General features: G+C 33.5%; 1 protein-coding gene across 2 annotated transcripts in view; it reads right to left on the bottom strand.

The window, feature by feature from the left end:
• The window catches only part of LOC148283521 (uncharacterized), a 259,257-nt gene that overhangs the window by 39,353 nt on the left and 206,399 nt on the right, over positions 1–13,505 (bottom strand). For both annotated transcript variants that reach the window (XM_088243704.1, XM_088243705.1), the window contains exons 4-5: positions 2,758–2,912; positions 1,418–1,561 (exon numbers count right to left, since the gene is read on the bottom strand). In XM_088243704.1, the coding sequence (XP_088099830.1) occupies positions 1,418–1,561; positions 2,758–2,912 (299 nt within the window). The remainder of the gene's footprint in view (positions 1–1,417; positions 1,562–2,757; positions 2,913–13,505) is intronic.

The following is a 13,505-nucleotide window of genomic DNA, read 5'->3' as shown; positions in this document are numbered from 1 at the left end:
GTCGACCATGTCGGGAATCGAACCCGAGACCTCTTGCATGGTAGGCAAACGCGTTGATCGTTACATATATGGTTTAATAAAATTGAAATTGAATTTTGAAAGTAACATTTTCAAATTATGATATTGATAATTTAACTTGGTGTAAAAAAAAAAAGGTTCGGTATGTTTGTGGCCGCAAATCTCGGAAAGTAATCGATGGGTTGACTCAATTTTTTTACAGAACATTGCATTTTAGTAGAACAGTATTTCTATATCTCTTATTTGGATATTCTAACAGAAACAGAACATTCTATGCGTTTTAAATTGACTCATAGTTTGTCATATTTAACAAGTACTGAATGACAGTTCTACACAGTGCTGCCATTTTACCCATTTTAGCCAAAGTTAGAAAACTCAATTTTCTGTACAATTAAGCATAAAAAAGTTTGGTAGGATTTGAAAATCGAATAATATCTGAAAAACAACTATTTTCATTAATGCGTTTTCTTTTGCCACAGCGAAGCGTGGCCGGGTTCAGCTAGTTAAATGTAAAATACTGTAATAGACATAGACTTTTGTGACTGAATTTAATACAAGTAAACGGAGTTTTTGTTACCATTTGTGTTTGCAATATGGTCATAAGATCTTAATGATAATATCCAACATAGGCCCTCCATATAATTTGTCAAACTCGCATTGGGGCAGTGAAAGTAGTAAAGTTAATTAAATTAAAATCGCGATTTACGAAATTGCAAAAGAATGACTCGTTTATTGACAAAAAAAACATTACATTTTTGTATGAATGAAACTAATACAAAGACCCACGGTATTTTAAACGGTTATATCGGGTATGTGGAGAGAGTATTTTTACTGCAATATTTCATTGTTCCTGGACGCGTACCTGAGGCGTAAGAATGCTCACTTTATCTTCCTGCAACAGACGATTTGGATACGCTACATTTGCTTAAAAAAAACAGTGCCCTTTGCACCATTAGGTGTGTATAGGGCTTTGATGATGATGATGGTGATGTACGCATCGAGTTACACAATACAAGAAGACAGTTCTGTATGAAATAAAATTGGTACTATGTTACCAAAATGTTACCTTAAGAGCAACTAAAAATACCATACATTTTAATTTTGAGATGCTAAACTCGAGCAGATTATACTGAAAAATAAAGTTGAATCTCTTACATTTTTACTGCAGTCAAAGACCTAGTTTTATGAATCAATGATAGATAGAATTACAGCAAGTAAAATAGAAGCGATTGAAAATTAAGAATGATCATGATAATGCAATGATTCGCTTTTCCATGCAATTATAAAATAAAACATTAAAATGCCTTGCCTCGATGTTATGATTTTTTTTATAAAACCGTTTGGAAGCGATAAACGAAAATTATTTCTGCGTCATCTAAAAGCACAGTTTTGAAAATACCTGTGAATCCGGTGTCTTGACCGTCATACGAACATTGTCATCTAAGGTGCTGGCTGCGAGAGACATGGGGCGAGATGGGAGTCCTCTGAGGAGTTTGGATCTGCTGGAGCCAGATTCTGGCGTTCCGCCTTCAGCTACAATAACCTTCAATACAAAATACGTTTACTGTCAATATAAACATAATATATCTGTTGATAAAACTTCGGTTTCTAGTTGTTTTATTCTATGGTTTTGCAGGGGTACCACAGGGATCAGAATTTGGGACAACTCTATTTGTTTCTGTGCATAATAAGTTTGATTTATTTATTCAAACACTTTATTTAAATATGAGGGCGGGTTTATTGCGTTAAGCTAATATCTTTCTACCTAGTCAAACCGTTTGATTTGAAAAAATAAATGGTAAGTATGAGCATATTTTTTTTTTATTTTTTTTTTATTTTTTTTTGCACCACAACAGGCCAGGAGGCCCAATTACAGTGGTGAATTACATCACAGAACACCCAGGCTTGAGAAAAATCACATTTTAATTTTTGTGTTCTCACCGGGAATCGAACCCGGAACCTTCCGTGCGTGAGTCAAGCGTCTTGACCACTACACCACGGAGGCCGCCATATTGAAGGTATAATAGAATCGTTAAAATTTAATTTAATTTAAAAATAAAATAATTTTGAAAAAGAAATAGAAGTTCATTTAAGTCTAAATTTACACTAATGAGTAAAGGAGGGGGTAAAGTGATTTAGAAAGAAGGAGAGGAAAGAAAAACTCCACTGTTAAGGTTGTGACATTTCATTAGTGGGTAGGTTATTTCAGAATTCAAGAAAATAATTTTTGAGTTGGAAATATGGAAGTCTAGTCATATACAGAGCTTATGACCTGTCATTGCTTATGACCATAAATGGTTTGAGTGGCCACTTTATACACTGTGTAGCACTCACCACTCTCCGTATGTTTTAATATCCACCTTTTCTCAACTATTCCTCCTGTTGACTTTTTGAAGTAAAAGAGCTTAAACTTTTTCAGATGCAATTTTTGTTATATGAAGGTAAGATGATCATTCTCACACTTTAGGTATCAGTCCAGGGACTATGAAATATTTTTTGTGAAAAAACACCCTTTTAAATAAATATTTCATATCAACCATGTCAGGAATCGAACCTGAGACCTCTTGCATAGCAGGCAATTGCGCTGACCATTACACCACGAGGCCGACAATATTTAGGTTAATCATAATTAATCATGTTAAATCATATTCCCTTCTCAAAAATATTTTCCTTCTCTGTTGAAATATATGTAGCTATTTCATTTGATACAATAAACAGTTTAACTAGATGAAGGGATACCTCAACTCCATTGGACATTACCCTCGTGGCGAGTGGTTGTCTAACATTCTTGGGCGGTTCTGCTCTATCCCTCGGGAACTCGATTCCATCCTCCAGCAGTCCTCTTCCTCTGAGCGGTCTCCAGGCCTCCAGTTGCCTGATGATGGGCATGAATCCTGCCAGGGTCAGATAAACAGCGCGTTAGAATAGAGACACAGCAACAGCGGAAGGTTAAAACATGCTGTGAGGTGACGAGGTTAGAACGTGGTTGATTGAATGAAAGTCTATGAACTAAAATGAGACTTTTGAGAAGATGGTTCGTATATCGTGAGGCCATTACTACGACTGGGTAACTTCAAAACCAGCATTTGTGAGTTACCCACCAAAAACATATTTTTTATCCTCCTTCATGAATGCTACAAATAGACAAAAATAGACAAGCTATGGATTCAAATTATCATAATACATACATAGTGCGGCAGCATAACTTCCTTTTTTCAAAACTCAATAAAACTCATTGTATGAATCAGATTTTTAAAATTTGTTTTTATAATGTAAGCGCATACCTAATTTTACTTAGTTTTTGAAGATCGAATCAGGTAGGTGACGTCCCCCATTCTCCATACACTGAGCAAACCGATTTCTGGCGTTTGTCATGGCTCTTGCTAGCATATCAGGCGTAATCTTAGCCTTTTTTTGAAACTGGATGTTGGTCTTCAAATCTTTTGAGGTTCTCAGACGGTTCATATAAACACGAGATTTCAAAAAACCCATGGAAAAAATCACAAGGGAACGAATCGGGAGAGCGGGAGGCCACTCCAAATCACCCCTAATTGAGATCAGGCGCTCTGAGAAGTGATCCCTCAAAATCAGCCATCGATGTTCTTGCAGTGTATGCCGTTGCACCATCTTGTTGGGAATAAGTGTCCAAGGTACCAAGTGTTCAAGGTACCAAATGTCCAAGGTACCAAGCGTCCAAGGTACCAAGTGTCTAAAGTACCAAGCGTCCAAGGTACCAAGTGTCTAAGGTACCAAGTGTCCAAGGTACCAAGTGTTCAAGGTACCAAGTGTCCAAGGTACCAAGTGTCCAAGGTACCAAGTGTAGGGACTAAATAAAAGCGATTCCGAAAGGCGCGCTGTGTTGCGATCACAGCACATCCGTCCGAAAAGTAGGACTCAACGGCAAACTCACGCTCCTCACTGTTTTAACGCATGATGGCGACTAAACTGTGTAGTACAAAATTTTATAGTTTCGTCTCTCGAACGAGACCACTAGCGCTCCGCTAAGACATCAACCGAATGAATGGGGCGCATTTAAAAAAAAGGAAGTTATGCTGCCGCACCCTGTACAATTTGAATAAACCACGTCATGTCTATTTGTACCATTCATAGAGGAATATTTGAATTTGTGTTTTTAGTGGGTACCTAAAGAATGTTGATTTTGAAGTTACCTCATTGTAGTAATTACCCCACGATATTATACATGTTTTTCAGGGCCAGACCGCGAAACTTCAGAGGAACATTCCTCATGGTAACACAAACCCCTACCCATCTCCTACCCATCCGCTTCCCTTGTCCTCGTCTGGTGCGTATCGCTTCGTTGGTCAAATACATTTTATCTCATTTTTTTGTAAAGGAGTGGTAGGGGTTTGCGGAAGGGATGCTAGTTCGAGAAATTAAACATTTTGAGATTATTAAAAAAAATTATTTAAAATGATTTTTTGGAATAATTTTATTATGATTTTTTTTAAAGCTTACTATGAAGAATGTTCCTCTGAAGTTTCGCGGTCTGGTCCTGAAAACCGTGTATAACACATTGGTGTAAGATCTATCGATGGCAGTTAGGTAAACCACCGTGTGTTGAAAACATCAACTTTTCAGGAGAACCGTTTGAAGATGTTTTTGTTCACCTATATTACTAAAAAAAATAATAACGCCTTTTAGAAAACAGCTGTTGATGCTGAAATCGAATGAGACCGACTAAGACGATGTCACTATTTGTCAGATTGTACTGTTTTTAAGGAAGTAAATAGGTCTCCATAGTGAGGGATATATGTAATCTATTGTAAAATGCAAAAAAAACATATGTAAAGGAAAAGTTGCGAATAAAAATGGGTGAATTTGTGTCGAAAACAGTTTTGATTCATGCTGTGTAGTGATGAAAGTACAAATTGTATAATAATCTTACCTTTATAAAATAATTCAATTTTCTTTGAATAATATAAGGTGTATATAAACAACTCAAAAATGTTCTTACTTGTCATAATCAGGATATGCATAGTTATTTTATTATTATTTAATTTATTTGCTTAGTAGGAGAAGACAACAATAGACAACAATACAACAATAACCATCCACATTAACTGTGACACAAATTTTCGCTGTCCATATAAATTAACAAAAATCAAATAATTACTCAACATTTTGACAAATAAACATTGTGAGATTATAAAGTGCTTAGTGTAAAATACGCACAAACGTTATTTCGGTGTTATGTGTAAACAATTCACATCTAAAGTCGTTTTGTGTTTATATTCTGCAAATACTTCTGTGCTAAGTGCTTGTATCTAACGAATGGTGACAATACTAAGTTATCAAAATAAAAACACTTGAATTTCTAAACATTTAAGTTTTAAAAAAAAAACATTTAATTGAATGAATCGGATTTAACCTACTCAAGATTTATATTTATTGTTGAAAGGCATATTTAAAAGTCAGATACTAACTAAATAAATTATACAAAACATACTATAAAAAATATTTATAAAAATTGAATACATATAAAAAGAGGGTGCATAATATAATTCTACAATGACTACAAGGAGTAAGCAGCAATCAGGTGAAATAAATCATTATATGATTGAATACATTGATAAAAAATTTGAATCACTAAAGAATGATATATTATTGAAGCTTAATGAGCAGGGAGAAAAAAGTAATAAAAATTTTGAATCATTAAATAAAACCATTAAAGATATGGAAAGCTCAATAAATTATTTATCTGGGGAGGTCGAGGCGACTAAAGACAGCGTTAAAAAGAATAATACTAAAATAAAATTAATGGAAGCAAAAATTGAAAACTTGATTGATAAATGCAATGTTCTGGAACTTCATCAGCAACGACGAGAGCAGTGGGACAGGGCTTCCAATGTTGAAATAAGTGGAGTGCCTTTTGACAGAAATGAGAATTTAATACACACATTCTCTAAGATTGCAGAAAAAATTGGAGTTAATATCAAAAAAGAAGAAATTACGTCTATTCACCGTGTTCAACCTTGGCCAACGGCAGGATCCAGTTCTCGCGATAAACCTAATATCATAATACATTTGATCAGAAGAGAACTTAAGGACACGATTATAACTGCAGCACGCAGACATAAAAAATTGTTATCCGCGGACGTTGGAATATCTGGAGAAGCAAGCCGGATTTTCATTAACGAGCATCTTACACCCGCAAACAAGCTTTTACTGCGTAAAGCGAGGCAGTTGAAAATAGATAAAGAGTACGCATTCCTTTGGGTGAAAAATGGCAACATATTCCTTAGGAAAAATGAAGGATCACCCATATCCAAAATCTCATCAGACGCTGATCTTGAAAAAATAATATGACTTTTGAAGCAGCTGACTAGTGTTATTTCTTGTTTTCCTTATTTTTTGTTTTTACCTTTTCTTTGTACTATTTTCAACTTTTTTAATGTGTATAATTTAGCGAACTACTTGCCTTTAGTGACTGCATTGATATAAAGAGACTCATTTTACAGGTGCGTCCAATATAATTTAAATCAATTTTACTGGTGTATTTTAAGTTTATTGTTTAATAGGTTGAAATATTTTAATATTCTCAGGCGCTAATCCCATAAATAGTCTATCTATTTACTACCAAAACGTACGCGGCATTCGCTCCAAAACTCATGATTTTTTAAATAACGTCTTGATTAATGATTATGATATGATTTTTTTATCTGAAACATGGCTCCTTCCAAGTATCAATGATAGCGAAATTTTTGATAGTAGATATAACGTATTTCGAAGAGACCGTGATTATGAGAAAACACAACAGACTCTCGGTGGAGGCGTGCTTATAGCTGTCAAAAAAATGTTTTGTAGTTCTGTAGTAGATTCTTGGGACCTAACGGCGGAAGTTATTTGGATTAAAGTAAACACAATCACACATCACAAAACCTTAAATATGTTCTGTTCCTACTTTCCTCATGGAAATTCACATTTGCGAGTGATATCCGAGTTTTTTGACAAAGTTTCCGATACACTCTTAACGTCCCCTAATGAAATTTTCCTGATTATTGGTGATTTCAATATATCTAATGCTGCCTGGCTTTCGAATCCCAGTTTTACTCACTGCACCCTCGATCCTAAGGATGATCCACTTAGCAAGTCTCTATGTAATTTTATGTCATTTAATAACTTCTACCAGTTCAATTCGCATGCCAATACTCGTGGCCGTATTCTAGATCTAGTTATCTCCAACTTTGACTGCGTAGTCACCGAATGTGTATCCCCATTAACACTGGAAGACGCCCATCATAAGACTCTTGTAATTTTGCTCAATTTACAATTCAAAATTCTTCCCGATAATCAAAGATTTGTTCGTTTATTTCATAAGGCAAACTACGATGATGTTTGTGCCCATTTAGATGATATTAATTGGTTCGATACTTTGTCTAATCTGAACATGGAAGACGCAACCCAGCAATTTTACGTTGTTCTAAATGGAGTTATAAACAATTTTGTTCCCAAGCGTCTCACAAATAATAATTGCCGATATCCTCCATGGTACACTCGACCGCTAATAAAGTTAATTTCAGAAAAAAAAAAATTTCACAAAAAATGGAAAAAGTACACTCAAGCGTCTGATTATCATACTTTTTCTTTGCTGAGGGAAAGACAAAAACGCACGAATAAGGAATGTTACCTACATTTTATCACAACTGCTGAATATAACATTAACCGAGAACCTAAACTTTTCTGGTCTTTTGTCAAGTCCAAGCGAGCTGGGTGTGATGTGCCTCTTCAAATGTCCTACAAAGATAATTTGGTAATTGGCGGTCAGAATATTTGTAATGCTTTTGCGGAATATTTCCATTCTGAATTTTTGGAAACTAATGCATCTAGTTGTAGTGTTCCTGCCGAAGAAAATAGTGTAATTGATCTTAATGCTATAGAAATAAATGAGTCATTGGTAACAAAATATCTCAAAAAACTTAAAGTCAGCAAGGGTGCTGGCTTTGATGGCATACACCCTTTTTTTATTTCTAAATGTATTAAACAGCTTGCGCGTCCTCTTACTTATCTTTTTCAATTATCAATAAAGGAAGGCACGTTTCCTGAAATATGGAAAAAGGCAAATATTACACCTGTGCATAAAAAAGGAAATAAGAGTCTTGTAGTAAATTATCGACCCATTTCTCTTCTTCCCATTTTTAGTAAAATCCTTGAAAATATAGTAACCGATCAGCTCTTCGATGTTATAAAACCACATATTAATCCCAATCAACATGGATTCTATAAGAAACGGTCAGTTGAATCAAATCTTTGTGAATTTACCGATATTGTTTTGAATGCAATGGATGCAGGTTTTCAGGTAGACGTTTTATATACGGATTATTCAAAGGCTTTTGATAAAATAAGTCATTTGGTCTTACTTCGCAAGCTTTGGAACATCGGTATACGGGGGAATCTGTATCGTTGGATATGTTCCTACATTAGTAACCGCAGTCAATCGGTCTCACTCAAGGGATTTAATTCATCATTTAAACCAATCCCATCAGGTGTCCCTCAAGGTTCGCATCTTGGACCCTTATTTTTTATTATTTATATCAATGATATAAGTTTATGCATTCAAAACTCAAATTTTTTGCTATACGCTGATGACAATAAAGTATTTAAAATTGTGTCTTCAATAAATGATTGCAAAGTTCTTCAAGCTGACTTAGATAGAATCTGTTGCTATTGCAAGGACAATCAGTTATTATTGAATTCTGATAAATGTCTTGTCATGTCATTTACTCGAAAGAAAAAAAGTATACTATTTGACTACAAACTATCTGGGAAAATTGTCAATCGTTCAATGAAAGCGAGAGATTTGGGTGTACTGATGGATGATAAGCTTTTATTTAGAGATCACATAAATACAATAGTAGATAAGGCGTACAGACTTCTAGGGTTTATCTTACGAATCTCCAAGCCATTCTCATCACCAAATACATTAAAACTTCTTTACTATACTTATGTGCGAAGTCAACTCGAATTCGCTTCATTAGTATGGTCCCCTCAATATAATGTATATATTAATCAAATTGAAAACATTCAAAAGAAATTTATAAGGAGCCTGGAATATCGTTTTGGTAACATTGAAAATGATTACAGCGCATCTTTGATCAATTTTAATATAGAATCACTACAAAAAAGGCGCCTTAGATATGATTTAATTTTTCTTTTCAAAATTCTCAATAACATAGTTGATTCGCCGTATCTTTTACAAAATATTGGTTTCCGTTGTCCTCTTCGCTATACTAGATTAAATTCCCTTTTTTATGTACCAACTTGTAAAAACAATTATACCTCGAATTCATTCATTAGACGCACCTGTAGAAATTATAACGAACTCAGTATTGATGTAGACATTTTTAACTGCACGTTGCATTTGTACAGAAAATTTCTTCATGGGGTCGATTATTTGGGATAGTTGCTGAATGTACATCTTGAGTGGTTTATGCTATGCATATGTGCCGCATGTAATGTATATGTTTGTATATGTTTTATATGTGCGTTCATGTGTGTGCGTGGATGGCTCGGAGTGTACATTCGGTATTTTTATTTATTTTAATTTATTACCTCCATGGAAAACGCAAATGTCAACAATTATCTTTTTTTCACTTAAAATTCTTATTTATTTTTTATTTTTTGTCACATTTAATGTTTATATCTTTTTAATTTATGAAAACTTAATTGGTCTTTTTATGTTAAAAAATTGTTGTTTTTAATACTGATTTTGTATGACTGTATGTTTTCTAAATAAAATAAAATAAAAAAATAAAAAAAGACCCGTGCTAAGGCAGACTAACATATATGTTTATTTATATATCTCCATATACATACACACACATTTGTGCACCCTTATAAACATTCATATACATACACACATACATACACATACATACAATTACACAAATATACATGCATATATATACATACATTTATGTATATATACACCAGGCGCGTTCCGCCTATACATACTGTGGATGCGGCGCATCCCTTGACTATTTAAAAATATGTAGTTTAATGTTAAAAATATGAAAAGAAAATCTTTAAATATTCCTAAAATTATCTTATTCCGTATTTCATCCGTCATATTGCTCTACAAGACATAGAGAGATAAGAGCATCCAACTCGTGGAATGAAAATAAAAAACTACTCTAATAAGATATAGCATAAGGATTTATATAGCGTATTTTTGAAATTTGGCTAAAATTTAAGAACATCTTGAGTTTTAGGTACATATACAAAACTTATAAAGCATCATTTTTGTAATATAATACCTCAAGCGCACTTTGTAAAAGTGATTCTATGCCAAATATGGCAATTAATAAATTTGCATTTGATATTTACCTAAACCTACCTAATACAATCATGCCTACTCAAAGTAAAGACGTGATTTTTTTGTCAGCAACCCTACTGATAGTATTCACCGCACGCGCCTGATATACACATACATATACACATACATATACACATACCCACATACACATACATACATACATACACACATACACACCCACACCCTTACATACACATACATACATACATATATATACATATATACATATATATATATATATATATATATAAATATATACAAATTTTATCCTTCCAATTTTTGTATTGAATAGTGTTTAAATTATCGTGGATGATATAAATATTAATCTAGTTAAACTTTAATTTTGATAAACCACTATCAATCCTTTTCCGCACCTAATGGTGTGTAGGGCACTGCATCGGCACACCAATCGAATCGAAGGTAAGATTATTAGTCTTACGCTTCAAGGGCCAGTCCAGGAGACCATGAAATATTTTAGTGTAAAAACACATTTTTAAACAAGTATTTCATGTCAACCATGTCGGGAATTAAACCAGACACCTCTTGCGTGGTAGGCAAACGCGCTGACCACTACACCACGAGGCCGAATTAAACTCCACATTAAACTTGCTGAATGAATTATAAACAGAGTTTTCCAAATGTCTGTGTTATTAATAACAAAATAATTTAAAGCATTAACTTTGTGGTCTAACATTTGATCAAATGTTAGTAAATAAATGTGTGAAGATTTTTGAGTTGCTTATTTTTCTTGATCTGGAACAGTCCTGTATTGGAAATAGAAAAATATTGAAAATGTACACAAATAATTTTATTTACAATAAAATAAAATATAAAATATTATGCAACGATAAAATATTTAAAACGCTTCTTTTATTTATTTATTTAAACGTCCAATGGGTTATTGCAAATGTATCAGACATCGCAGCTCGTATAGTGAAAGTAGGCGAAATGCGGCTTGTAACGCGGCGAAAGCCTAGCGAACCTCGTTCGGGCTCATAGACGGAGATGGTAGCTGCACGGGGAAAAATGCTCGACTGAGCGCCGAGAATTTATTAGACCCCGATGGCGGCTGAAGCTTTGCGAGTTGTCGCTTGGGCTATACGCGGGACTCTAATAAGAATAACCTGTACAAGTGTTCTTTTGAAGTTTTTTATATATTGGTTTTTAATGTTTATTTCGACTAGGAGTCCCGATTTTGTAATCTAATGAGCTGCCGCTTAAATAAAAACGGTTAGTTATGTTACTTGCGGGGGCAGACGTTAGAATATCGAGACTCTAGCCACAAATATGTATGGGATTATGGGGTACTAGGCCTCACCAAATCTTTTCCCTCCCATCAATGCGTTAATTAACACACAGAAATGATGCCTATATAATTAATTCATATGTGAAATGTATACCGAGGGTGATATTTAGCTTCAAAGTTAAAATGTAGAAATAAAATATAAAAATGTCCCGCCAATGAGATTGAGAAATATTTAAAAAAAAAAAAAAAGAAAATTCGCAAGACTCAAATCAGTACAAATTTTTATCAAGTACTCAGAAGTTGAGACGTGATAATAACTTATATTTTATTACATTTTCCATATTTTATGCACAAAATAAATACAATATATCCCTTTACCAATATGTATCAATGTTAGAATCATTAAAATTGCCAGATAATAAATAATTAAAAATATGTCGGTTAAATAAAACTTTCTTGATTGTCAGCTCTGAAAACATCCCCAGTCGAATGGATCAGTAAACTTGATAAATAAAAATAGGTACTTTTTGTTTTTAATCGTTTTTTATTTTTTTTACTACCGACCGGTTAAAAAGCTACACAAACTCCTTTTTAGAAATCAATTTTATTTTTTTAACAGTGTCTAAATACTGTATTTAGTTGTATTTTTTTTTACATATATTATGGAAAAACTGAAAGAAACGTTAATATAAAAAAAACACGTTTTTTTTCCGAATTAGCAAACCATCTGATAGAAAATAATCACAATTTTAATAAAGACACTAGATTAAAGGTTCTATTTGACATGTGCTATGATAGATTTTCAACCCCCTTCGCCCCTCTATCCACAAACACAAAATACTACTTGATATAAATACAAGACTATATTTACTACCCCTATAAAATGTTTTGGTATGTAGACACTGTAAAATTATAAAATAAGTATTTACGAGTATTTAAATATCTATACAAAAATTGGAACAATTAATGTGGGTATAATTGGGTTGTGAATAAATAATAAGTATCACTTTCAACCACAAAAATTGTTGCTTAAAAAATTAAAAAAACAATCCAGAAACCGGTAGATAGACATAGAAAAGTCGGTAAATGGTTATATAAAAATATTTTAAAACATTTATTTAATGTTTGACCACAAAGTTGATGGTTTAAATATTAATAATAAAATGAAAATTGTTTTAATTAATTTTTTATTTATTATGTGGCAATTTTAATGGCAAAACAGTGCGACTCACCTCAAAAACTTGGGAAATTTTACCATGGGTTGATGGGAATTGGCGGGGAGACGGCACAATGCTGACTGAGGCTTGCATCAGTCCGTTTGGTCAGTCACAGTTCATAGATAAGTGTGGCGGTCCATTGATAAGTGCGTCAGTCCATCGTTAAATGTGGCAGTCCATAGATAACCGCGTCAGTCCATCGTCAAATGTGGCAGTTCACAGATCATTGCGTCAGTCCATCGTCATATGTGGCAGTTAATAGATAATTGTAACAGTCCATAAATAAGTGACAGTCTATATATAACTTCGGCAGTTAACAGATATATATTTTTTTATCTGCTGAAGATGTTAGGTATATATATTTAAGTCAAGGCATTTACAGAGCTTTTGATCTGTTATTGGCTGGGTAAAGATCGAAAAATGCCATATGTGAATGTAGAATAGAAAAGGAAAATACCACTTTTTAAAAACATTTTTAAGTAATAAGGATCTATGAAATACTGTCCAGTAATAAAATGTTTTTTGCTACTTATTAGAAGCATAAAAAATATTTTTTAAATTGTAATCTTGAATTCCCGCAAAAGCGGTCATTGCATTGGCAACGCCTCTAATACGTCACGATTCATGTTAATTTTCAACTTTGGTCCTAATTGTTTAATTTTTTATAGAACATCGTCACGAATCTTGAAGT

Source organism: Micrasema longulum, unplaced genomic scaffold, assembly GCF_059751315.1.
Source record: "Micrasema longulum isolate JH-2025_06_02 unplaced genomic scaffold, ASM5975131v1 h1tg000225l, whole genome shotgun sequence".
NCBI classification, from domain to species: Eukaryota; Metazoa; Arthropoda; class Insecta; order Trichoptera; family Brachycentridae; genus Micrasema; species Micrasema longulum.
Note: the sequence above shows the minus strand (reverse complement) of the source record. Positions and strands in the feature narration are given on the sequence as shown.